This window comes from Rhea americana, unplaced genomic scaffold (assembly GCF_003343005.1).
Source record: "Rhea americana isolate MKP2758 unplaced genomic scaffold, rheAme1 scaffold_20, whole genome shotgun sequence".
NCBI classification, from domain to species: domain Eukaryota; kingdom Metazoa; phylum Chordata; class Aves; order Rheiformes; family Rheidae; genus Rhea; species Rhea americana.
Window position 1 is genome coordinate 1082439 of NW_028186150.1, and position 25449 is coordinate 1107887.

The window sequence follows — 25449 nt, forward strand, 5'->3', positions numbered from 1 at the left end:
CCGCGCGAGTGGCGCTGAAGAAGGAGATCGGGCTGGTCAGCGCCTGTGCCATCATCATCGGTAAGGGCGGCGCGGGACCTAACGGTCTCACACCGCTATCCAGCTTTGAAATAGACACACACACAATATATATATGTGTGTGTGTGTGTGTATGTATATATAAAACGTCGGGCACGTTAGGGGTCAAACGAAATCCGAGTTCCCAGGCAAAGTTCCTGCAGCAGCACCTGAAAGATTGCCGGCTGTTTTTGCCTCGGACACGGCCYCTCGGGCAGCAGTAAGTTGGATAGCGGCGGCAGGGACAGCGGCGCGGTGTTTCCTACAGCGCGCAGTCCTGCTCCAGCCGCGCAGGTGGTCCCGGGACCAAGAAAACACGGAGAAAAGCCACCCCCCACACACTCACTCGGCTCACCACAAAATCACGAGATACCCTAAAACGGGATTTTTCTGTGCCTGGGCCCTCATGGCCTTCAGGTTAAGGCTTATTTGAGGGGTTTTTTTTAATTATTTCTAAGGTTTTCCCTGAACTCATACAGGCTAAAAAAGTTCTTCTTTTATTTCAAATTGGGTTTTCTCAAGGGGAAAGTGGTAGCTTGGGTCCTCAAAAAGTCACCCAGTGTCACGGGACTGGTGCTAACGCAACAGGACACGGTGGGACGGCCGTCAGCAGCGGTACGATCCCCCTTCCCGCTGCTCCCTGGCAGACCTACGCGTGCTTTTTCTGACAAAACCTCTGGTTTCTGTCTCAGGACCACCAGCGCATGGGGTTGGGACCATTTCTCAGGCTTGTATCTGCAATAATAGAGTCTAAATTGACTTTAGGGCATCTACATCATCTGTTAGTTCTAGCTTTAGATAACTATAGCTTAAAACTTGCATCTWGCTTTTTTCAGATCCTTTCCCAGATCAATCAGCCATATTGACTTACAACATAATATTTGCAACATGTTGCAAGCAGAATAAATATGTAACTCTTGTACAAAAAGAATACTGTAAAACATCCTCTCTTAGCAGAGACAGACATTTGAGTAGCGAAAAATGCTGATATTTACGAGAAATTCTAGTACTGTCAAGCAGTTTAAGTATTAGATTATCTGCATTGCCAAAGAAAACCTAGAAGTTCTGCTGCGAATTCCCCTACATTTTTATAAAAGAAGTTTGAAAAACAACCCTAACATCTTATTAGATCTGGGTTTGATTTTTGTTTATGCACGTGTGGATGCGTATATGAAATTACATCATGTATCAAAATCTTCAATAGTAAAAAGAAATATATAGTAATAGCAGTGGCTTTGTAGATGATGCCTCTACATAGAATGTGGCAACCTGAAAATTGAGGATGCTAAAGTATCCAAAATTGGCTTGAAAGCCATTGTTGAGCAAGTTAAATGAGAAGTCTTATTTAAGACTCTCTGCAGAAAACTAAACTACCTGTTAACCTGAACTGATATTAGGCAACCACGTCGCTCGCAAATCTTCTGTATGATAAAATCTGGCATCTAAGTGGGAAGACTTTCATCCAAATGATTGAATGTGGGGGAAAAAATGGATACGGTGTCACATACTTTTGCACCAATGACAGAACAGGATTCTCATGTGGGCCATCATCATGCATTATCTGTTCATATCTATTATTTGTTCCTTCAAATGTTAAGATATCAAATGCCAGTGTGTTCCATGTCAAAGTCACATTACTTGAAAGCTACGTGACAAGAGAGGCAGACACCCATTTTGTCAGCTGCTCTGCAACACCCAAGTCCTGTGCTAGTTCCCTGCAAAATAGCTGCTTCTTTTTTGTCTTCTTTCTACCTGTTGAATTTTAGGACAACATTCTTACAACTTTTACAACTGAAATATTTGTTGATACAATGAAAATTTTTATGTCATCATAATATACTCACAAGACATCCTTTCAAATTTAAATCCTCCCTTTACAGATGTTTGAAATGCTTTGCTTTAAGAACTACCAGTTCATATAACAAAAAATACTCAAAAATAAAAGGAATTAGGAATATAAGGCTGCGTGTCCTAGTTCCATCCTGTAGGACAGTCTCCCTATTTTCCCCAGCTTCTTCCTTTGCTTTCTTAYGTCACTTAAGACTACCTTTCATAACCTTAACCTTTTTTTTTAATTGCATTCAAACAGGGATACTCAGAGAAAGCGAGTCCAAAGGTTGTTTTATGTTAAGGCAGAAAACTCCCTTCTGGGTATCCTAATATAAGTTCAGATACTAAATACAAAAACTTTCTGTTCTGATGCTTAATGACTAAAGCCGAACACTGTGTTTAATAATAGTAACAAGTCTTTCTGGCAGTTTATCCCTGCAATAGAGTTTTGGAAAGTGCCTGAGACTCACTGTAGGAGCACCCAAACTGTTCTGTCTTAAGCATGGTCATATACAGGGAAAACAAATCTCTTACAGATTCAGTTATTAATAATTTTCTAATGCACTTAATTATGCTGAAAATAAAGTTTACCAATACTCAGATTAAATGAGTATATACCGCTTGAAAAGTAGTAACACATTGTCTACTAAATAACTTACAGATACTATCTCATTGCTTGAAAACCCAGTTAGTATTTATTTAGCAGACAAATCTRAGTGCACTGTTTAATTTGACAGTTATTTTATGTATGTTCTACATAGCTGCTTACATATCTTTTGTAGAGCTCCATATGCAGTGACCATAATTACACATCTAACTTTTCTATGTACCTAAGAATATGAGCTATACAAAAGTTCTTACTCGGTGCTTTCAGTGGGAACTTTGACTGTGTAGATTAAAAACAAAATAAGAAGCTCTATAACTTGGCTCTGTGTAATTTCTACCACATTCCACTGTTCTTTAGGAAAGTACAAGAATTAAAAACACCAGTCTGATTAATGTCTGATACCAGCCTGATACTTTCAATCTGAATAACAAAGTTCACATTCTTGCATTYGAAATGTACGTGCAACTTTAGACAAAACCACATATATAACTTGTGGTACAARCTGAGAAGTTTTATATAAAACAAGCAAAATATAAACATTTCTTAAAACATTTGTTCACTCAGCTTCCCACCTGTAAAAGTTTCATGAAAGAAGCTATAGAGCCACACTCCTGTTTTGGAATGGCTATTGTATGCATGGGAATGATTTTAATGTCARGCTGTGTAACACCCACAAGAAGACCTACAGATTAAGCCACAATAAAGTGTGTCAGCTAAAACTAAATAAATCTCCTTCTATTGCTGAGCACAGGCTATCAAGTTACCTGTATCAGTTGATTTTGTGTTGCTTAAAAAAATGTTTGGAGTACCACTTAAAAACAAGTTCCCAATTCAAAGCCTTCCCTCAGTGATAATATCAAAATTATTATTATATGGCCTATGAACAATATATTCAGTTATTGCTGCATACTTTCCATAATGCGTATGTCCACATCACCCACAAAAAGGCCAAATACTCACTTTCTTCCACAGTTAGCATTAGATGGTCTCAGCAGAAAGAGCAAAACCTCAAAAGCCCCCTCACATTGGAGATGGCTCCTTATATCAGGATTGTCCTAATATGTAGTACAAATACCGTTACCTTGATGGATCGTCATGATCTGGATAAACAAATTATTTCATTGGTTATTATTACACCTGCCTGACYGTGCATTCATTTACGAATAGTTCTGGATACATCCACAGGCAAGTCTTCATTTGCCTAAGTAGTATCATTTCCAAGGACAGCGCTTCTGAGATACCACCAGATTCAGAGGTGTAATTGCACTAGATATGATCATTTCCTCTTGGCCATTCATAGAAAATTCTATTTACCAGCCTTCCTGCATGTAGATTCACTCSCTTCTTACAACTATGTCTTTTGTCATTCTAACTCACCCTACATCCCACAGGCAGTCTTTATAGACAGAAACCTACTCTACAGGATTCCTTYGCCTACTATTTTAACAAAACACTAGTGAAGAAGAACACATGGATTGAGAATAGTTTTAATGTTTCTCATAAAATGACAGGACTCAAGTGAAAAATGGATATGTGTTACCACCTGCTACTTGCAGAGTCCTCTCCAATTATCCTTCATATACTACAATTACTTAAGGAGATGGTTATTGGTCATTTAATTAGCTGACATACTGTCAGGTTCACCATTATATCAAGTAACATACTGAATGATTAGAAGCTCATTCCTAGACAGGCCAAATGGACATTACTGGAATAGCATTCATGTTGCGGAACTGTAGCAGGAAGAAATATAAGAARAAACAACAAAATCCACAATTTTTAGATGATTTCTTCCTAATATTACTCAAGATCATGGAAAACAACAGTGTTGCAGGAAGAATCTGTTCTCTCTCTAATCTGTGTGCAAGCATTTCACTTTTATAGCCAGCTGGTTACGTTCACTGATTCATGGCAGTAGTATAGATTTATTTCCTCAGTGGTTCTCTCAAAGAAAAAAAATAGTGATTTCTGAAAAGAGTCTTCCTTATCTCTGTTATGCACCTGGCTAACTACTATATTGAGCATTCTATCCCACATGACATTTGCTGATGTGGCACACAATGTGTTTCCACAAATATGACTACATTTTTCCAGAACAATAAGATAGATCCAATTTTGGTCTGTAGAGAGACATAATTCAAMATCTTATTCTTTTCTAAACTCAAATTGTATTCAAATAAAGGCAGTTTTTGTTTGAGATAAGTACTATGTTTTAGTAGTGAAAAAAGACAGTTTTGTAGTGTTTGTAAAGATTTTTTTTGTACAATCAAGAGTCTGTTTCATGTTCAGTTTTACTGAATATTAAATACCCAGGTTCCATATACAAAAAAAGCTGATACGTGTCTGTAATTTGGCATGATACTCATTGTGAAAAAGGTTTTCACTGCTGAAAAAGATCAGACTTTACATTTTGAAAGAAAAATCTAGGAATGCCCATCCAAAATATGTTGTGCAAGTTACATTTATGTATCCCTGTTCTCCCAAACCCATTTTAGGGTGATATCATGTTTTAGTGTCCTTCATGGCTGTGCCAACATGCAGATATTTATCAACATCATTTGGAGTTGATAGATGCTAACCTGAGTTTAGGGAGCTGAAAACATCCTGTAAGTTCACCTGCAAGTGAAACCATGGCAAAGTTCTGATTAAGCTTGGTAAAATTCTAGGGAGAAAATGTGCAGCTTCTTTGGGCTAGAGGCTTACCTCTGAGACTGAGTTTAGGGAGCTGAAAACATCCTGTAAGTTCACCTGCAAGTGAAACCATGGCAAAGTTCTGATTAAGCTTGGTAAAATTCTAGGGAGAAAAAGTGCAGCTTCTTTGGGCTAGAGGCTTACCTCTGAGACTGATTTCACAGGCCATGGGGGGGGGGGGGGGGGGGGGGAAGGCACAGGGGTGAGGAGAGTAGTAATTAGAGATTCCTTGCAGCAAAGAAGAACAACAAAACTACTTTATGTTTTTCTGAATTGAGTCTTGCAGCACATAGAAAGCAGTTGTGTTTGTCCACCGAAGTGCCTTTCTACWCACACAGTTTCTATCTGGGAGAGTTCATCCTGTGAAGTCCCACATGTACCAAAGAGCAAGAGTCAAAACAGCAGCAAAAAGAAAAGTACAAATGATCCTCATTCCCGTATGATCTTCAGAAACAGCAGATAGAGATAAGGAAGATGGGAGTGAGGGGAAGCCTCAGTTTGTATCTTATAAAATTGGTGAAATTTGCAACATTGTAATACAGTTCTGTTTCCCAGATATTAATTGGCAAGTATAGTTTGATTTGTGGGTTGTTTTTTTTTCCCCTCATTCTGTTCTCAAAAAGTAGAAAATTCTCATTATGTAGAACACAACCACTCTAATGAGAAAGCTGAAGCAATGAGCTTATTATCGTGGATGTCAGCAGTTCAGATACCCTGAAACAAATTCTCCTTCTGCCTTGATAGATGAAGAAGGAAAGGTAGCATCCTTTGGTAGTGTCTTACTCCTGATCTGGCAGTACAGTGCCTGCTTTCAGCAGCACCATAAATCTCCACTCGTGTTCCCTTTTCCTGTGCCTTGCAGCTCATTTCCTTCTAGCATAATGTAGCCTTTTCTGTTGAGAAAGTCTTTTCTGCTTTGGCAGGCTCACAGCAAACAGAAATGGTTTGGTAGAGGTTTTGCTTTTTTGTGTTTAGAGCTTTTTGTRTGCCAAACTTTTCCTTTCAAGACCCCTTTTTTGTTAGAGTTGGTGGGGGGAGTGTTTTCAGCTAGCTGCCACGCTTTTTTGTCATCTTGATTGCAGCATGATAAAAGGAGAAGGCATTTGTCAGAACTTAAGTGCCCCAAATATAAAACATCCTAACTGTTTTTTCCTCCTGGTCCTAGAAAAAAAATGTCTTCCAAAGAATTATTTAGCAGCTGCTCCACAATGAAGAACAGGCAGCCAGTGATGCAGCATGGAGTGAACATCTCAAAATCCATTTACTTTTTAGATGTCTATATTCCTCTCTGCATAGCAAGAAAGGGTAGAGAATACACAAACCCTACTCTCTTGCACAGTGAAACTGTATGTAATGGTAAATACATTTATTCACAGACCAGCCTCAGCAGAATCTCTTTATTCATTATTGGCTGACTTTCCTGAAGTGCTCTTCTGGCACTGGCCTCTGCAAGTCAGGATAGAAAAGCAAGATCAGATGAGTGGGAACAAAATTGTTCCCATTTCAGAAACTTGTAGATTCCATTTTTCTRATTTCAGAGTTATGGATGATCCAGTCAAGTGTTAGTGTGAGCAGATTAAATTCCTGCTTCTGAACATAGTCTATCATTTCTTTGGGTCAGCAAACAAAAATTCCACAGGATCCCAAAGWAAGAAAGGTGGAGAGAAATATACTGATCTTGTTTAAGCTTGAGGAAATTCCATATCATTCAGTAACAGAATAAGCCCCTGGTCTGAATTGGTCCAATTCATGTAACACTGGAATAGTACCAAATTTATGGAAAAATAGAAATCAATAATAATAAAAAATAAGTCTTCAGATGTGGAAGAGTCTGAGTTTGGGGGGTTTTTTTGATTCCTGAATACTGTTGTAATCGCATGTCAGACATGGGGATACATAATGAACAGTATAAAACATAGCATTATAAATCAGTAGGACTTCAGAAAGGTTATTTATGAGTCCAAGAAATAGGTCACTAATCTGGATGAGTGGCARTTTTTCTGCTTTGAAGAACAATAGTTCTTTCATCACTTACATGAAGCCACATAATCTAGATCAGACCAAACATCTTAATATAATAAACCACAAAAATTATGTTTAAGTAATATGAGAACCTTATTTAGACTCATAAAAGCCAGGAAAATCAAATTAAGGGAGAAATCTCATTCTTTGATTGAATACACTAGGTCAGAGAACTAAAATCTGTATTATATGATCTGCAACAATGTATGTCGCAAGGCTACGCATCACAAGACCACTAATTCACCTGTGATGCTAGACAAGCTGCCAAGGTATTAATAATGCTGCATTAACTCTGGGTCAGGTAATCACACAGGGATGAGCGGTGAGGCCAGAAAAAGTTGCCTTTCTTTTCTAGATCTCTTTAGTTAGTATCAAGATGTATTCAGAGACCAGAACATAAGCTCTATTGCAGAAACATTTTCTTTGTAAGTTAAGCAGTCCAAAAAGGTCATTGCACTTGGATACATGCCTGTGTGCATGATACAATAAGCTACTGGTTTGACAGGAAAAAGCATCATTAGTTGGCTAGTCTCTTGTGGTTCCTAAGTGTCTTCGTTGTTTTCACTGTTATATTGTACAATCATGATAAGACAGTGAGACACAATTATTAGTGTATGTGATGGTCTTAATAGTCCTGTGTTTTGCTGCGAGATCACTCACTCCTGCTATGGCCCCATGAGGAAGGTTCGCGAATCCAAAAGAATATTCCTCSCCTCCCCTCCCAGCTGGGTTGGGATCAGTTGGGGTAAGGATCAATATGTGCTTCTCCATAAGCTTTGAGATATTGGCTGTCAAGGAGTTTGAGGACCCATGGCTTTAAGCTTTGTTTTTATATCAAAAATTAATCCTTGTGAACATAAAGCCCAAGGGATCCCTTTTTCCTAGGGAGTAGCAAAGAATGAACCAAGAAGAATGAAAACAAGGTATTGAGTTCCCATTTTGAATTATTTTCAGAATTCCCTAAYAGCTCTCTCAACAGCTTAATGAATAGGGTTTTTTTTTGCTTGTTTTTAACAGAGGATCATCTAAAACTATATTTCATTTCCCTTTCCTTCCAAGTTGTTTTTTTCTCTGCCCAGATTTTGTCCTGTTTTGATAGCAGACTTATTTCCTGCATAGTCAGAGATTCAAGCTTTGTTTTATTCATAATTTAAAACTACATAGACAGACCATGAAAGAGAGAGCAAACCATTTCAGCAGAGATGTTCTAGGACTCTATGTACACTAAAGAACAGAATGAATTAATAATTTGGGAAATAAATAGTGTTACTGATAGCTGATAATCCCCCTAAATTAGGAGGGTTTGTGGGAGAAGCTTTTTTTTTTTGCTTTGGTTTAGTTTTCAGAAACGCTAGTGCTGAACTTGGACTCTAGTAAATGCTTTTAAATTTCATTGTTTCCAATATTCAGTCTGAAAACTTTAAAAGCCATACACTTTAAAGGCATAAATAATCAGCTCTTTTTATAAGTGTCATGAAAATAGCAATAGCATTATGTAGTACAAGACAGCAGAAAGTATCCAAGCTTGTTAAGCTTCCAAGCACTGTACTTAGACTCAAGTGTATTAAAATAGCTGAGTCAGTATTTTTAAGAATAAGGGAAAGGAGTAATTGATTCCGGGTGGTGTCCTCACATGCCTAGTCTTCAGCTTGGAAGGGATTTCTGTTTTTATGATAGAATTAAAATATTTGGATTTTTTTTTAAAAAGCTGACAAACTACTTTTTTGTACTACTGCTAATAAATCTTGCTGTAATAAAGCAATTTCTTATGCTAWACTCTGCCAGAGACCAGTAGGACATGACGTCTGCATGTTTTTTCATTGTGGATACAGCTGGTTACCTAGCAACACATTAAGGTTTAAGCAGACTATTACAAAAGGTACCRAAATCCTGTACATATTATAAGAATGTACAGAAGGAATGCCTCCCCTTTAGGACGCCCAGGTCCCAGTGGAAGATTAAAGACCCTTTTTGTAACAGGTGCCAAGTCCCTCAAATTGTACTAAWGTCGAGGAGAGCTGAAGACTTCGCTGCTTCATAGGATTAGGCCYAGAATTAAATTAAAGCAGCTGTGTATGAAGCGCATAAATACTTTATTACCCAAATAAATGAATGCAGGGTGGCAGTCATATTTCAGTGAAGTTGTGTGTGACTAGACTGCACTATATTTTGGTTGCACAGCATAGCTGAGAGCTATGGGGAACAAGTATAATCTGTTCTCATTATTTAAAGTTACAGGGGGCCAGCCTCACACAGTCCTTTTACCACAAATCTAATAACAATAATGCTTACCACTGATAAAATGCTTCRGGGGACATGAGCTGTTGAGCCAGCCAGGCTGCCCTGGCTACACTAGAATTTGCTAACAGAAGTTTCCAACCACATGCAAACAGGGAAGAACGTAAACTTGAGAGGCTGAATGATTTCCAGTCAAGGATCTGTAATACCTGCAAGTGCAGCAAACTTTGCTATAGCAAAGAACTTGTGTCGTGTTTACAGCCRCATCAGATGTAACATAAGAACATGGAGGTTCTTTTAAGCTCTATTGCCATTGCCCAGGATCTTACAAGAGATTCTTGTTCATCCTCTCATCTCAGTAATGTAAGTTGAGATATAACACATAAAACCATCCAAACAGGCTAACTGTTACTATTGCTGCTATTTTCAGATTACTTTGTTTCTATTATTTATTGCCTGGAATTTTGATTTAGCAAGGCACTTTCAACATTTGACTCTGCTGTTCGAGACAATATTGAAGACTAGGCTTTAGTTTAAAGTTAGGTTTAACATGTTTTAATTCCCAGGATATACCTTCAGAGATTAAGGATCAAGTAATACCTAGATTAGAGATGCTCTTGTTGGATCCTAGGTTATAATGTTGCAGTAAGATTTTAGATGTTGTTTAAGTACTACCCCAAATTCACTAACTGACCTCTGAGTATGGAGTGCACTGTTGCAGGGCTTATCTTTGTGCAGTCTGAGCAGGAGGCATAAAACCTGCTGCTTTAAGGGGGGTGGGGGAGGAAGGAGGATCAATTTTACCTTGTTTGAACCTAAGCAATTTGCTTCAAGTTGCATCTTTTCTCCAGACCTGTTTGTTCTTGTAATGTCCTGCCATGAATCATCACWCTCACTTTGGCTGCAGAGCCCTGGGGTAAATAAGGCTCATGCACCTGTTCTGGTAGGGCATTTTGAGTGCCAGTGCAAGGTTAGAGAAGCTCAAACGTATACAAAGATGAAGTTTCTTTTGCTAAATATTGCATTAAGGGAGGAACATTTTTCCCTGCAAAAAACTCCAGAATGCTACCCTGCCAGGTAAGCAGGAAGGTACCTCAGCAGGACTGAGGAGCAAAACAGAGACCAGAACAGCTTCCAGGCTGGTTTTTTTTTGTTTGTTTGTTTGTTTGTTTTCCCTGCTAAAGCCTAGATTTGCCCAGCTATTCCCTCTGTACATTTACATCAGTATACTCTGCAACTCTTGAAATTTCATACTGACATTTCATTGCATCTTTCTAATTAGGCAAATGATGGTACTTCCATAAGGGCTAAACTTTCAGGAACAGACAGGATAAGACTTCTGTGCTATGCAGCAGTTGCTGATAAATTTCCTAGACAGTTCAATTGATCTGTTTATTGTACTCATGCACAATGAACAAGAACAGATAGGGGGAAAAAAATCAGCATTTTCCATGACACAAATTATGCTTCAAAGATAGCACAAGTATCCTTGCCATTGGGCTGTGTAGTACTGAAGAAATTTGGGCTGGCAAAAAGCTGTATTTGTCATATTCTCTTTGTCTAACCCATAGTATTCCCTATACAGCCAAAATCTTTGGCTAGGTTGTTAGAACGAGGTTGGTGAATTTTAGAGCAGCATTTTACACTTGCTTTTCTACTTGATAAATACTGAAAACTAGTGCAGGTGGAGTGGGCACCTGCCCACTCTGGAGGCAGAGATGTCATTTAGAAGAATCCCCAGCTGAGAGAACAAGTCCTGTATCAGTTTTATAGGCTGGTATCTGCCCTTTAAGCCAGGACGACCTCATTTTGCTATCAGTTGCTTTCCTTAAAATCAGGATTTATCTGGTAGTAATCACTCAGAGTGTCTTAGTCAAGACCCCCACCTCCTCCAGCATGCTTGCAGGGAGAACATTAGCAATTGTGAACTTCTATGTTGGGGAGATCTAATGACACATTTCTGCTATTTAAGTTGAGGATGTTTTGGTCCAGAGCATGACAAAAAAAACAGGTATAGGACCGATAAAGACTAACACAGCCTGAAGCTGCACTGTTTCATACAGCACACAGATAAGAGCACAGCACTGCACACTGCAGCCCAGGGATTTTTAGGAGCAATAGAGGGGGGCTCCTATATATTCCATTCAGAGCAATGACATGTGGGATTGGCACTCAGTTTCTCCATGGAAATCATTGGAAGGGAGGAAGTCTTCTCTACCACCATGAGAATGCTTTTCTTTGAAGGTGACACTAGCTCCTTTATGCACTTAACTTGTGCAGTCATCAGGGAAGCTCAAGCCTCAGTGCCCTCAGCCACCCCCAAACCACATCAGTGGTGATGCTGCAGGACCCAGAGAGGGCTGCTAGACAGCTCTGCAGGGACACCATCATCTTCACCTGGCAGCACTGACCTACCACAATTCCTGTTCAAGGTACCTGCTCCCAGGGAAGAAGGAGGAAAAGGAGGGTGCAAGATGAACTTCAGCAAAGTTGGCTGGTAGCAAGCCTCCTACAGACATGCAGCCCTGCAACTGCATGTGTCTCTTCCAGTCTGATAGCATGCTGGGGATGGCTCAGTGTTACTCCACTGAGAAAATACCAAGGAAAATGCCTGTTAGTGCATAGGAGAAAACACACCAGTTTCTCTGTCTTATCTGTGATATTCTCTGCAGTACATAGAAAAGGGCATGGGAGACTGAGGTTTGCTCTCCATGGTAATGAAATGCAGCCTGCATAAACTAACACTGGCAAGAGCAGAGGGAGAACAAGTCAAAAGTTAAGGAAGTAGAGCAATCAGACTAAGTACAAGAGTCAGAACAGAGGAGCAGGAAATAAAGCCATAGACTGTATGCCTGAAAAGAGCAGCTTTTTGCAGCTGGTGAAAGGATTAGGAGAATGAAAGGAGTTCCCAGTTTAGAACAACAAAAAGATTGTATCATACAATCTTAAACTTCTCCTTATGTCTCCTTTGACATAAACACATTGCGGTAGTGTTACTCAAATAAAACTGAATAGAACCACACATTAGCAGTACATCCATCTTTATTATTTCACGTGCTCCTAAGAGGCACGATCTCTAGGTTCACCTCACCATCTATCTACATTAGTGCACGTCTGTTCCCTACAAAAAAAGTAATCTATATGTTTGGTCTCAGCGTAGAGAAGCCAGGAGAGCATTAATGCAGACGGGCACCAGCGCTGACTGATGGGACAAAGGCATGTCTCCATGCAGACGCTAAGCTCAGCCCTGCATGCAGAACATGTAGATTTGTATATTAATGTATCATGTGTGTGTATGCCCACATAAGGGCTCATGAAAAATCTGAAATGGYCCTTGCAAACCAGCAAATGTAATCAGAAATAGTTTTCAAGGGTGTTTTTGATTAAGAGAGTGTTTGCATTTGTCCAAGTACTATAGTAATAACATCCAGCATCATATCTTTGGCCATAAGGTCATTTACAATACTGATGTGTCCTTCCTACAGTGAAGTCAATATCAAATGTTATTCATTGCAGATTATTTTAAGATTATTTCTGTTACCAAACAGAAGTTCACGACAAACTTCATCAAGGAAGTTTTTATTTAGCTTCTATTGTAAAAGAAAAGTAATTGACAAATTATCACTAATTTTACAGAGAGAAGATGAAGGAGCATCCCCTTTCAGAGAGCTGGACATTTTAACTAGCCACAATCTCTTTTTAAGTTACCAGATACCTTGGCAGAGGTTGAATTATTAATGGTCTGAGCAGTGGTCAGCTGTGTATGATAACAAGTAGCCTTCACATAAACAACAAAGTACKAGGATCCCATACACACACCTACTGCTTTTCTAAGGCTACTTTCCACTGCTAGTGGAAAATAGCTCCAAACTAATAGCCCTTACCAAGCAGTTATCCAGACTGCAGCATGTAAAAGCACAGTTCCCTATACAGCTTTAGCCAGAGCCCAACACAGAGCTTGCTACTTCTAAGAATCTTTCAGATAGCCCCAAGCATACTAAAGGTAACCCTCCACACTTCATGTACGCGTTGCGGGGAGGCCAGGCGAAAGGCTTCAGCAGCGCTCAGTGGCACCCAGGAAGCCTTTCTGCCACACAGAGCRGTGTTTTCAGGAGAACTTAACCCTGAGCGCGTTGTTTTAAAGACTGCAGTTAGAAATTTGCACAAATTTGCTTTGATGGCACTTCTCTAATGTGCGAGCTTTGTATTCAGTTGCAACACACAGTTGTCTAATGCACATCAAAATCACCACAATGTAGTCTTCACATGCGAGTAGTATCCACTTACTATTTCTGCTTAGCCATCTCTTTGCAACAGAAGACTTTTTTTAAAAAAACATCAGCGATAACAAGCAAATAGAGGTTCTTCCCTCTCAAGGGAAAGATGTATACGGTGATCTTACAAACAGGCTGGTTCTAACAACACTTGGGAAAACAATAAACCAGAAATACGACAGCCACTAACATGATAATATTCATTAAAATTCAAGTTAGGRAAGATATTCTAGCCACACTGCAACTTCCTGAATTGTCTAAATAATTCCATGCATTAAAGTGCTTTTAATTTCTTGATTTTTCCCTATCTATGTCACAGCTTGATTTTTAGTTTTTTATCTCCATTTGTAAGCTCCTTCAAGACATAGCTAACAGCACAAATGTGTACTCACATCTGTACAAAAACAGAAGTTATGCACTTCCAAGCCTGAAGAGGGCAGCTTTGGCTGGGAGATGGGTGCGTGGTGGTGGGAAAGGGTGGCTAGTGGGCCATCTGCTACTGACTTTTACTGGAGCTGTGCASAGCCATGTCCTGTGCCTATGGGCACAGCTCTGGAGGTGCCGGGGCACAGAACTTGGTCAGGACTGCAGGCATCCTTGTTTTGGGGAGAAAAGAGGGAATGGGGRGAAAATTAGGGCTCCAGAGCACCTGCATGCAGACCTGTTTCAGTGGCAAGGGCCAGACATCATCATTGGCAGTCAAACTTTGCTGTGGGCACCCCAGCTCCACACTGGCCGTAGTTCCCACTCCTCCACAACACCCTCAAGCCTGTCTCCAGAGGGCTGACCCACATTGGAAAGTGCCAAATGACTGTTTTGAGAATAGCAAGGGATTATCCTTGCTAGTGTAATACCCATCACACTGGCTATCGGGCTACCATCTCACAAAAAAAAGCAATCTCCAGCCCAGTTTATCATTTGAGTGATTTAGACCTCAAATTTGTCTCACAAGGTCTCTACTCCTCCAATTTGAACCATGTAGTGCACCCTAGGTGCCCAAAGCTCTATCCTCCCTCATGTTCAAGATGTTCCCCTGAGGGCCTTCAGGAGGAGTCCGAGCCTGGACAGACTTTTGCTCTTTCCTCAAGTTTCTCATTTTCAGACTTGGCACACAACTCAGTCATCTCTCCTGCCTTGCTGCAGTGCAAATGAGTATAGGAGTTCCTGTTAAAGGACTGGGCAATAGGCTGCAGTGAGAGACAGAAACAATCCTTTAAATAGGCTTTATTCTTAGCTAGATTAATATACAACAGTGTTCTTAGGGTTTTTTTTTTTTTACATTCATTAAAGGATTTTTGTTCCATTGCTTAAGTGAAACAGTCTTCCAGGAAAACTGAGCCTAGCTTATGAAAAATTGTAGTTGTTGCTTTGAAAAATGGAAAATGTAGTACGATAATCGTCAAGCATCCTCAAATATAAGTAGTATATTGACAATTCTTCATAGTATCTTGTGCAAAATCTAACCATAATACTAAAACAGACACACTGTGCATGAGACTTCATCAAGTATTATTACTGAAGTTATGGCTGAAGTATTTACTTGTCTTTCAGAATTCATTTTTTTTTTATTTTAACCGCACCTTCATTCATAGAAAAACCTGTTTCTTGCAATCCTCATTGACTTGACCTGTACTTTTGTGCTCAAAAGGAAGTATCTCCTTTATAAATCTGTTATGTCAAAGAAAGCACTTTTGTCTGTATTTTAAGAAGCCTAATTTTAAAAATGTTATAATCAGATTATAAATTCTTAACCTAGTAAAGTCCACTTGGAATGCTGGAATTACAGTTTATAATGATTGGYCATGTTCTTACCTGCTAAGAATTTTAACATAGATATTTGAACTGAAGTCAGATTTTAAAATCATTTAATTTTGTTAAATACCAATCCCAGTAGACATTGTTATCATTGTTATTTTTATAGCCATTTTTCATTTTCTTTCTTTACAAGCGTATTAACAGAGGAGCCATAATTTATCTTCTGCTGGTGCAGTAGTCATTTTTACTCGCATATAAAATTAAATGGCTATTATTTTAATGCCAAGCTCCACAGATTCTTCTATCCTTCATCCATTCTTAATTAAGAGTTTTCTAAATGCTATTTGAAAGCAAAGAAGCTCAAGGCCGTTATATAAAATAACTAAAACATTGCCACGTAAGCCCTAGTCAAGCCTCAACATAAGCTTAAAAAAAAAGGGGGGGGGGCACTTAGAGTGTTCGCTAAGCCTATTCTTAATTCAGCATAGTCCCCGTACTCCRGTAAATTTGTAAGCCTGACTGCTTTGTCGACTCAGAACTTGTAAGCTGCCCTTTGCATTTTAACGGGGAGGGGGGCTTGCAGTCTCTCGTAGTAAGGCTACGCTGAGGCACGGACTGAAGGCCACCCTCCAAATGCCTGTCCCATTAAGCACCGGGCAGAGCTTTGACTCATCCAGTGGTCGCACTCCCAGAAGCGCTGTGCAGGGCTTGGGAAAGCATGGCCCATGCAAGCAGCCCGGGTGAGGGCCCGGCGCTAGCCATGCCAGCACACGCTACCCACGCACATGTCCTTACTTACCGGGGTTAATGCAGGCAGTGTGACCACCTGTGCTGGGACAGCACTTTCAGGTGGCACCAAAACTACAAGCTATGCACGTTACTTCTTGTCTGGCTTTGCAGGTTTGACATGTCCTGAGTCTACAAGCAGACCCTGATAATCAAACCTGGTCACTAGCTTTGCTCAATTATGAGTGCTTAACTCCTGAAAGTCAATTAAGAATTGGCATAATTAGCTGGACTGAAGGCAGCTTAGTTTAGCAGCTTTCTGCTAAGCAAATAAAGAAATACCTGCCTTGAGTTGCATCATTATCGCTGTTGACGTAATTTATTTCATATTTAATTTGGATTTTAAAAATTTGTGAAGCAGGATTCCTTTCAACTAGGAGTTTTTTAAGCAGTAATCCAAAATCTTGACAGCATTCCATATTCAATATATTTATCAACTCACAGGAATAAGGCAAAGGTTCAGCACTTTTTTTTAATAAGAAAGCTATTTTAAGCAGTGACCTTGGCTGTCTTTCTGTTGGACTGAGCAATGTCTACTTCGATGCAGGAGTCCTGAGAAGATGGGCAAACTTTTGATTATTCCTTTATTTACAGCCATCAGTGAAAACCATCTCCATATACAGTTAAGGATACAGCATACCAATATATTAAAAGGACCAAATCTAAATTGACAAAGTGGGTTTGTCTCAAACATTTTGTTAAAATCTTTTTTTTTTTTTTTTTTTTTAAGGACTCCATAAAAGAGTAACTAGTAATGACATTCTACAAGACTGCATTTCCATTCCCCACATCAGTACTGAACAGGGATATTAGATGCACCTTCTGTAGCAGAAATACCAAGAAATACACTTGTACCATCTGTTACAACTGTAGGAATGTAACACACAATAGACAGTTGGGGGATATAATTCTTAATGGTGTTGACTACTACGTTTAAGGAGAAAATGTCACTTCTGAAATTCCTATTCTGACTGAATAAACGTGGGTGGGACACACATTAGCAATGAAGCCAAGGAAGCACCACACTTGGGTAACACAGCTTTTCACCATGGCAGAGCTACCCGTTAGATAATGCCGTGGTACATCACCGCCTCTCCACTTCAGGATCTACAGCATGCCTCAGACASTGTGTTACCCTGTGTCTGTCTGGCTTGTAATATATCAGCAGGAGCTGATAATAAAGAGGACCAAGTGAAAGAACGAGCCTGGCACGATTTGCGCTCATGAACACAACATACATAGTTTTTGAAGAACGTTGCCTGCTGCAGTCCTTCACAGAACAACTAATCCCACAGTGATTTACRTGACTATGGCAAGAAAAGAGTGCAGAACTTATTATTTGTTAATATTTCACTTTTTAGGGGAAAGGATTGCTTATATAAATTTCTATTACAGGCCCRTTTATAATTTCAGATGTATAATATGCATCTTTAATGACAAGCACAATCAGTATAAAGGAACAAGTGATACTTTCTTTGCTAACCATACAGGAAATTGCTTAGTTTTATCAGAAATACGGTCTCCAATACAAATCAATGAGCTCATTCCACACAATCCATATGGACTGTTTAAAAAAAGAAAAGATGCCCTAACAACTTTGCATTCTAAGTGAATGCATAAAGTATTACCAGATCCCTTTATTTTAATCACAAGCCCCATGATATTTTGTGTTTTCCTTCAAAATGCAGTTCTTCATGCGCTTTAATAAGTATTCAGCTTTTGTTTTTTTTTTTTAAAAAAAAAGAATTTAAACCCCTGTAGTTTTTTAAAAAAAAAAAAAAAAAAAAAAAAAAAAAAAAAAAAAAAAAAAAAAAAAAAAAAAAAAAAAAAAAAAAAAAAAAAAAAAAAGCCTCAAAGGTACTGTCTAATGGTTCCAGAGGCAAATTAAAAACAATATATTTTTCAATTAAAAAAATCACATGCCTTAATTTTCCAAGTCTGAATCACGGTTCTTGAATAGTTCAGGCCTGCAAAAGGTGCTTGCCTAAGAGCAAAAGTTAACACTACACATGCAAGAGATGGTTGGGTTTCCCTCAACAAAGAGTCAGGTCTCAATGTCAAAAGCACGAGCAAAGGGCCCAAATGAAGCAGATGGTTGTCTAAATAAAGGACTGAAAATTTGAAAGGACGGGGCTTTCAGCATTTGGCTCAGCAAGAAAATCCGCATCAGATCGCTTCCAGTGCCCCACTGGAGACAGAGCTTGGCTGCTGTCAGAACCTGGGCTAGTTGCAAAGCTAGAGGCTAGCTTTAGTTTTCTTCAGTGTGATATTGTGGCAGTATCACAACACGTGGTCCAGAATTAGCRCACAGGAAAAATGTCCTCCAGCACATAGGCAAATACCGCTAAAGTCATGGGAAATCAAAAGCCTTAACATGCCAGTTTAAAACCTGGCCTGGGCAACACCCTTCTTAGAGTGCTAGGGATATCCACTCGGGAACAGTTCATGTCGCCCTTCCCAAGAAACCTGTTATTATCCAGTATCAATCAGTCCCCAAGGCCAGGGCTGCAAAGCACACGGCTCCCGCCGCACTGCAACAGCTCTTTGTTCTGACAAAGCTCCCCGGGGCGCTCTCGGTGTACGAAGGTGTTTACAGAGGACACAACCTGAACACCACTATCAAAAAAATCCCCTCCAGTAGATAACAGCACTACAGACAAGGTGTAGCGGGTAAAAGATTTGTTATATACTTAAAAATAAACCTGACACAAATTCCTATATTACATTTTTCATCTGTATCCTATGATCTGATATGCTCTTCACTATCAGTTGCAGCAATATGCATTCTCCTATAGGCAGTACATCATTTCATCATCTCTTATAACATCTAAGTGTTCCTTTCATGATAATTCTTAAAGTTGCATTATTCCATGAGAATCAGCTTTTGTTTAAAGATAATGTATGTTCCCAACCTTCATGGTCTTTTGGAAAGTCTTCAAGATACRAACAATGACAGCTTAATATATACATATATATATATACACACACACACACACACCACAACAACACAGAAGGCAAGTAAAATAGCCTGTAATATACCATTTTAAAGATCTTACGACTTCTAATCCCATATTATGGCTTTTCTGACGGTACTGAGAATGGTTTAAATATCCCAGAAAAATGGAAAAGGAGTGGTGGGGGGAGGAAGAGGGGAAAAAGAAAGAGAAAAGAAAAACAACATAAAAGCAGCTATGTCTTTTTACCCCTCCAGTCTACTAACACATCTTGGAAGCACTGCAGTGCGAATGAAAGCACCCCAGGGGCTGAGCAAATTTGTGCTACGAGAAATTCTGGAGCAGATCACGGAAGGTCTCACCGACTTTGGCAGTACTACGGGGGTCATCTTTTCACATGAATGAGCAGCTCTTGAGCAATTTTATGGGCCAATTTCTCTAAGTTATTAAGAGCAAAAAGGCTTTTCTTTAACAGCAAGCAGACATAGCTGTGAGATCTACCTTTCCCCTCTCCCTCCATCAGGGGGCATTGTCATTGTAAATAAACACAAAATCACAGAATTTGTCAAGTTAAGGGCTCAAAAATATCTCGTTTACAGATTCTCAACTTAGTAGAGCAGAAAGAGGATTTCATTCCAAAGGTCAGTATTTTTACACGGTCTCCTTTCAAGGCTTTTGAATGCCACAGAATATGGTGGTGTTTCACAGAYTGTTTCTGTCCTATAGAAAACTGATAGTTATTTAAGGTTAAGAATTTCTGAGAGGGCTGAGCAAGTGATTGTCTTTGTTCCTGTGTTCCTACTTAAAAAAAAATAAAATTCTCAAATTACCATGTTTTTTTCCTCAAAAGTCTGTTCATGCTGCTTACTCCTCACAAAGCAATTTTATTTTCCTTTCCATATATGGAAATGGTCCAAAGAGGCTTTAGAATTAACCTCAAGTTGCTCTACCCCACACCAGGAAAACGAGAGGGAGAGTGGATAAGTGGTCAGGCTCTGAGCCCAGTCTGGAGCCTGGCTGACCTATGTTCACATCTATCTTCCACTGCAAGAATTATGTTCAAGTCAAGGTAAAAATCCTAAGAAAGCCAAAGCAATTATCACATGAGGGAACAGTTCCAATAAGGGACTTGGTCTGCAGATTCATGTAAGAATTACGAGCTCTCAGCCTCAATAAGGGTTTTAACTAGAGAGAGGTAAGAACATGCTTTTATTTTGTAACCAAGATCAAGCCTCTGTGCTCTTCTCTGCCTTAAGCAGATAGTGCCAGTCACAGGGACAGTGAAAGACTAGATGCCACAGACATTAAGGAAGGCACCCAATTATGGTACTGAGTATCCAAGACAGATGCCAGATATGTCAAACATTATTTATACCAGTATGTGTGTATGTATATATGCATCCCAGACACTTGCATACAAACTATAAAGGTAACCAAAGAAGTCTTTAGTCCATGGCAGTTTTGAACGACAGCAGAACACAGTGCATGTGTTGAAGGTGCCTCTTACGTGCAGTTTCACACTGCATACTATCAGGAAAAGCTAAGAACAGTTCCTTTGCCGTGGTGCTACAGTAACGCATATGCTACCCTGAAGAGAACAACTTAACAAAAATACCACACTGTAATAGTCTTAATACTAACTTTGACATTGTTTGCCCATTCTGAATAAGTTACCCCTGCCTTTTTTTGTAGCATTGCTCAGAAACTGCAGAAAGTCCTTTGGTTGTTGCATCTTTCCCTTAGATTTCACCACCTGGCCGTTAATGCCCATTCAGTCATTTCCTTCACCGATGAGACCATATCTGTGGGTAAAGCCTTCCTTTCAGGGACGCTGTATAAACCCAGCATCTCTCTGGAGATGATGCCCCAGCTCTGCTGCAGTGGGACAGCAGAACCAGGCCAGCCCCAGGATCAGGCTTGTGCCAGCACATGGAGACAAACTTGAGCTCACTCTCCAGCTCCTCCTCTCTCAGCACAATCACCAGCCCATTTCCATGCTGCTCAGCCTTAATCTGTCCTCTGCTTTTGTAGATATCATAACACAGAGTACTCAAAGCACACTTGGGGCACATGGTACCACAATAAAGTATATACCAACCTACTCTGCGCAAGTAGTTGTGCTACATAAACACATCAATCTCTGCTTAGTCTTGATCTGAAGGTGGAGAAAGTGCTGCCCAYGTAAGAAGTTTGTAATCTGGCCCTTTTAGTTTAGGTCCCATTTACTGCGGTTGCCTAGTAGTGATTTGCAGGAATGGGTCATACAACTTTCTCTGGTAACTACTAGCTCATATCTCCCAGGCAGGGTCAGATCTGTGTTATTACAAACAGGAATTCATTTGCATTGTTCTAGAGAGCCTATTCAGTAATATCTTTATAAAACATGGCCATGGCCCAAAGATGCGTGATTCAAGTGGTAGTTTCTTTTAGGTTCAAATAAGCAGTTCCATAACAGGAAACTCTAGTCAAGGCCATGAAGGAACAGAAAAAGCAACTATTTACAAGAAGGAATTCATTTTTTTCCCCATGTATTCATATCTGGCAAGAAAAAAAAAATTTAGTGAGTATCAAGAATGGCCACACTAATAAAGCTGAAACAAATTATTTACCACATAGTGAGCACAGGAATGAGGATCTCCCTTAGCCAATTTCTTTCTTACTATAGTGTCGTTCTCCAGATTCCCTCTAGTGTCTGCTAAGCAGGGTTTGCTTTAAAATACCTATTTATCAGTAAAGCATTTACCTTACTGCTTGATCTTCTGACCTAAAAACTTACACTAAGAAATGCAGCACCTCTAAGATCTGCTCATCAGGAAGTTTCTGACATTTAGTTTTCTTTGACTATCTCACTCGCTCCATCATACCTATTTTTAAACATGTCCTACACTGAGTGAAGCAAAGGTACTTCCCAGGCACATTGCCACATTCATGGCACGCTTCCATTAGAACATTTTGTTGTCAGAATGGGCGTAGGACTTCCACTCCTGCTGATAACAGCTTTTGCACATGTTGCAAGAGCGAAATAAGAGGAAATACATAATGAGTTTGGAGGAGAATTTTGCATTGTAATGTTCTCACTCACAAAGGACATGAGATTTTTAAATATGATGGATTATTTCATATAAGCAAGGAATTCTATGAGCCTCCATATGGAAGGAATACCCAGAAAACTGCCTATTCCCTTTCTTGTCCTGCCCCTTTGGCCAGTTACTTAAAGATAATGCTTTCTAGGTGCATTAGGCTAGCTATTTCCAGTTTAATAGGGTCTTGCACATGAAGAGGACTGGTTTGGCAGTCAAGCTGTAACAGGAGGTTGTTACTGAGACGTGCTGCACCATATGCCCACACGCGTGCCTCCCTACAGCTCTTTGGGGTTGCAAGAAGAGGAAGAGCTGTACCTCTGTGCTCAGTGCTCCCTGCCATCACATGCCTGGGCACTCAGTGATGAGTGATGCCCTTCTCCAGGGGTGCAAACCTGAAGCATGTAGAGATTCAGGGCCTCAAAGTCCAATGAAAGTGTCTAAGAACTATGCCAACCCTTTGACTTTGCCTCTTGCTTCCTAGCTCCCATGCCAAGGGCCAACCACACTGCTCTGCAACTGCTGCTGCTTCTCTCTCCACGCCATCCACTAGCCCATGCGTTACATCAAAAGAGCTGAGTAGGGAAAGGCAAGCAGGTTGCACAGCAGCTCGCGCCTCCCTCGCCCAGCACAGCTCTTCAAAGAGAGCCTGCCTTTCACACTGCGTGTTTGCTTCTTAAAAAATCTCCTCTGTTTTGCTTCCAGATCAGTTTGAAGGATATCATGCTATGTTTGGATTTTCTACATATAGTGACATAATAAAATGGTGACAGATAAGTGAGGGAGTGGAAGCTCTTACAGAGAGCTTGCTGAATGAAGGATGTTTTCATCTGCTGTTTGCTACCAAAAATAGAAGAGAACCTGAGCTAAGGTAAAAGCACTGAGYGTAAAGAGAAGGCATGGGGTTATTTTGTATTTGGATGATTCCCATTTGTTTGATACCAAGGTTGCCAAAACAGGAATACTATCCCATTCCAAGGGGGAAGTTAGATATGTCCAAAATTGAATATACTTCCCAAAGTACCATCAGCTCCTACCAAAACCTGCATTATTTTCAGGTACATTGATCTATGAAAACCAGATATAGTTATCTATGCTGTTGGATTTTTTTTAAAAACATATCCTATATAACTTAAGGCTTTCCTCCATATATATGAATAGCATTGTTACAACTGCAGTACATTGTATTACTAGAGTGTTTGTCAAAACAATTTAAGGTCCAAAGACAGTTATTTTCTTTTCAGCTTAACTTGAACAGCGCATAACTAGCTTTCCAGAAAAGCTCACTCATTTTTGATATGATGCCACTTTTCAGTCAGCAGTAGAAACTATGAACAAAGTTTAAAAACATAAATGTTATAGTATATTGCTAAAGCATATGCAATAATCTAACTTATCATCTCTCTGGAAGATTTTACCACTCTGTTCYGGTGGGGCAGCAAGGAAGGCCCAGAATAAATCTATTAACGCTACAAATAATATTGTGCAACTCATTCAGGTCAAAACAGAACCATCCAGAACAAACTGCAATGATTAATGCTGTAGCAGTGATTAGGACTATCTGCACTATTTCAGCCAAGAACAAACTATATATATAGAATTTTACTGTTTTTCTAGTATGACCTTGGTGCTGAGGGCTGCCTCCCATGACAGCCAGCCCCAGCCCCTTCAAATGGTACAGCCCATTGCTGCTCATACACCTGATGCATCGCTGAGGCTGCTCAGCAGGAGCAACCTGCTGGTCTTTTGTTTAAAAGACATGGGAAAGAGGAAAAATGTGTGTGTGTGTGTGTGTGTGTGTGTGTGTGTGTGTGCGTGCACGTGTATGTATACACACGCACACACTACACACACAATTTTGTTTGCCAGGCGAGGAAAAATATGAAATCAGCATGGAAAACACAACCATTTCCTTGCAGGCAACACAGGAGGAGCAGAATTCTCTAGTGCTGGAAAAAACAGTAATTCCAGAACTCCCACTGAAACTGAGACCCAGAGGAACTGGGCTGGGAGGGATGGCCAAGCCCAACCTGCTCAGCACAAGATCGGTTGTGCCTGCAGCTGTTCGGCGGACAGTTACCCGGCCTTAACTAGAGCGTTATACTCCAGGCTGGAGACTCCCCACCCATCCCACAGGAGCCTCTGCCACAGCTCACCAGGTCTTGCACCACAGAGATTTGCCTAACCTCTACCCTCCTCCTGCATCACTTTAAACCAGTTATTTCTGGCTAATCTTATCTCTACAGCACAGGCATTTAAAAGAATAAAAGTCTATTGCTTTCCTCCTCACAAACATTTTCTGTATGTTTGGAGACTCATCCCCCATCTAGACTAGACAACCCCAGCCCCTCGCTCCCTCCTACAAAGCATTTTCTGGTCTCTGGCCTCGATCGAGCACATCATGGCCAGGCTCCCTGGCTCCCTGCTGCCACTGCTCTGTCTGCAGAGACATTTGCTTCCTAGGAAGAAGGGGCTTGCCTTGCCTTCACCCTTTCTGCCCCCCGCAGTAGGATCACTGCTGTTCYAGGCTGTGCACATAAGCATATCTCCTTCTCTAACGCAATCCTCACTCTTCGGACAGTGAAAGGAAGGAAAATTATAGACAGGAAGGGCTAGGTTTTTTGCATTTCCCCTGCAAAYTTCCCTGCTTCTAATCACGTTGTCTTATTTATTCGCATTTTCTCTTACGGGATGCACAGCTTTGGGAAGGGGCTCCCTGAGCCTGCGCGTGGCTCTTGCTCAGAGGGGTTGCTTGCAGGTCTGTCGCCCTCCTCGCTGGCCCTCCCAGCGGACTCTCTTCCCCTGGAAAGAGCCTTTTGAAAGTTAAATAGGTGTCTGCTCCTGGGCTAAATAGTCAGCCAAAAGCTTAAAGTTAACCAAATTTCTCTGTAGTATCATCTCTTTTGGGCAATCCAGTCTGTTGGTACAACAGAATTTTTTTTGGCAGGTCATCAAAAATTCAAAGTGATGAAATTCTATTTTCAATAATTGTGTTCTCATTTTCTGCATATTTACTCCCCCCCCTCCAAAAAAAAACCTCTGAGAAAAATAGCAGAACGTTAAGGTCTTTTTCTTAATGACACAAGAACATGAATTTTAGAAGGCTACTTCTAGTTTTACAACCCAGTGGAAATCGTGCTAGGGTATAAAGCAAA

The 25449-nt window shown here is 40.1% G+C and overlaps 1 protein-coding gene across 1 annotated transcript in view; it reads left to right on the forward strand.

The window, feature by feature from the left end:
* Nucleotides 1-5: 5 nt before the first annotated feature.
* SLC7A10 (solute carrier family 7 member 10) overlaps nt 6-25449 on the forward strand; it is a gene marked incomplete at its 5' end in the record, with an annotated part of 47374 nt that continues 21930 nt past the window's right edge. The window contains one exon of the mRNA XM_085303729.1: nt 6-60. Within this exon, the coding sequence (XP_085159855.1) occupies nt 6-60 (55 nt within the window). The remainder of the gene's footprint in view (nt 61-25449) is intronic.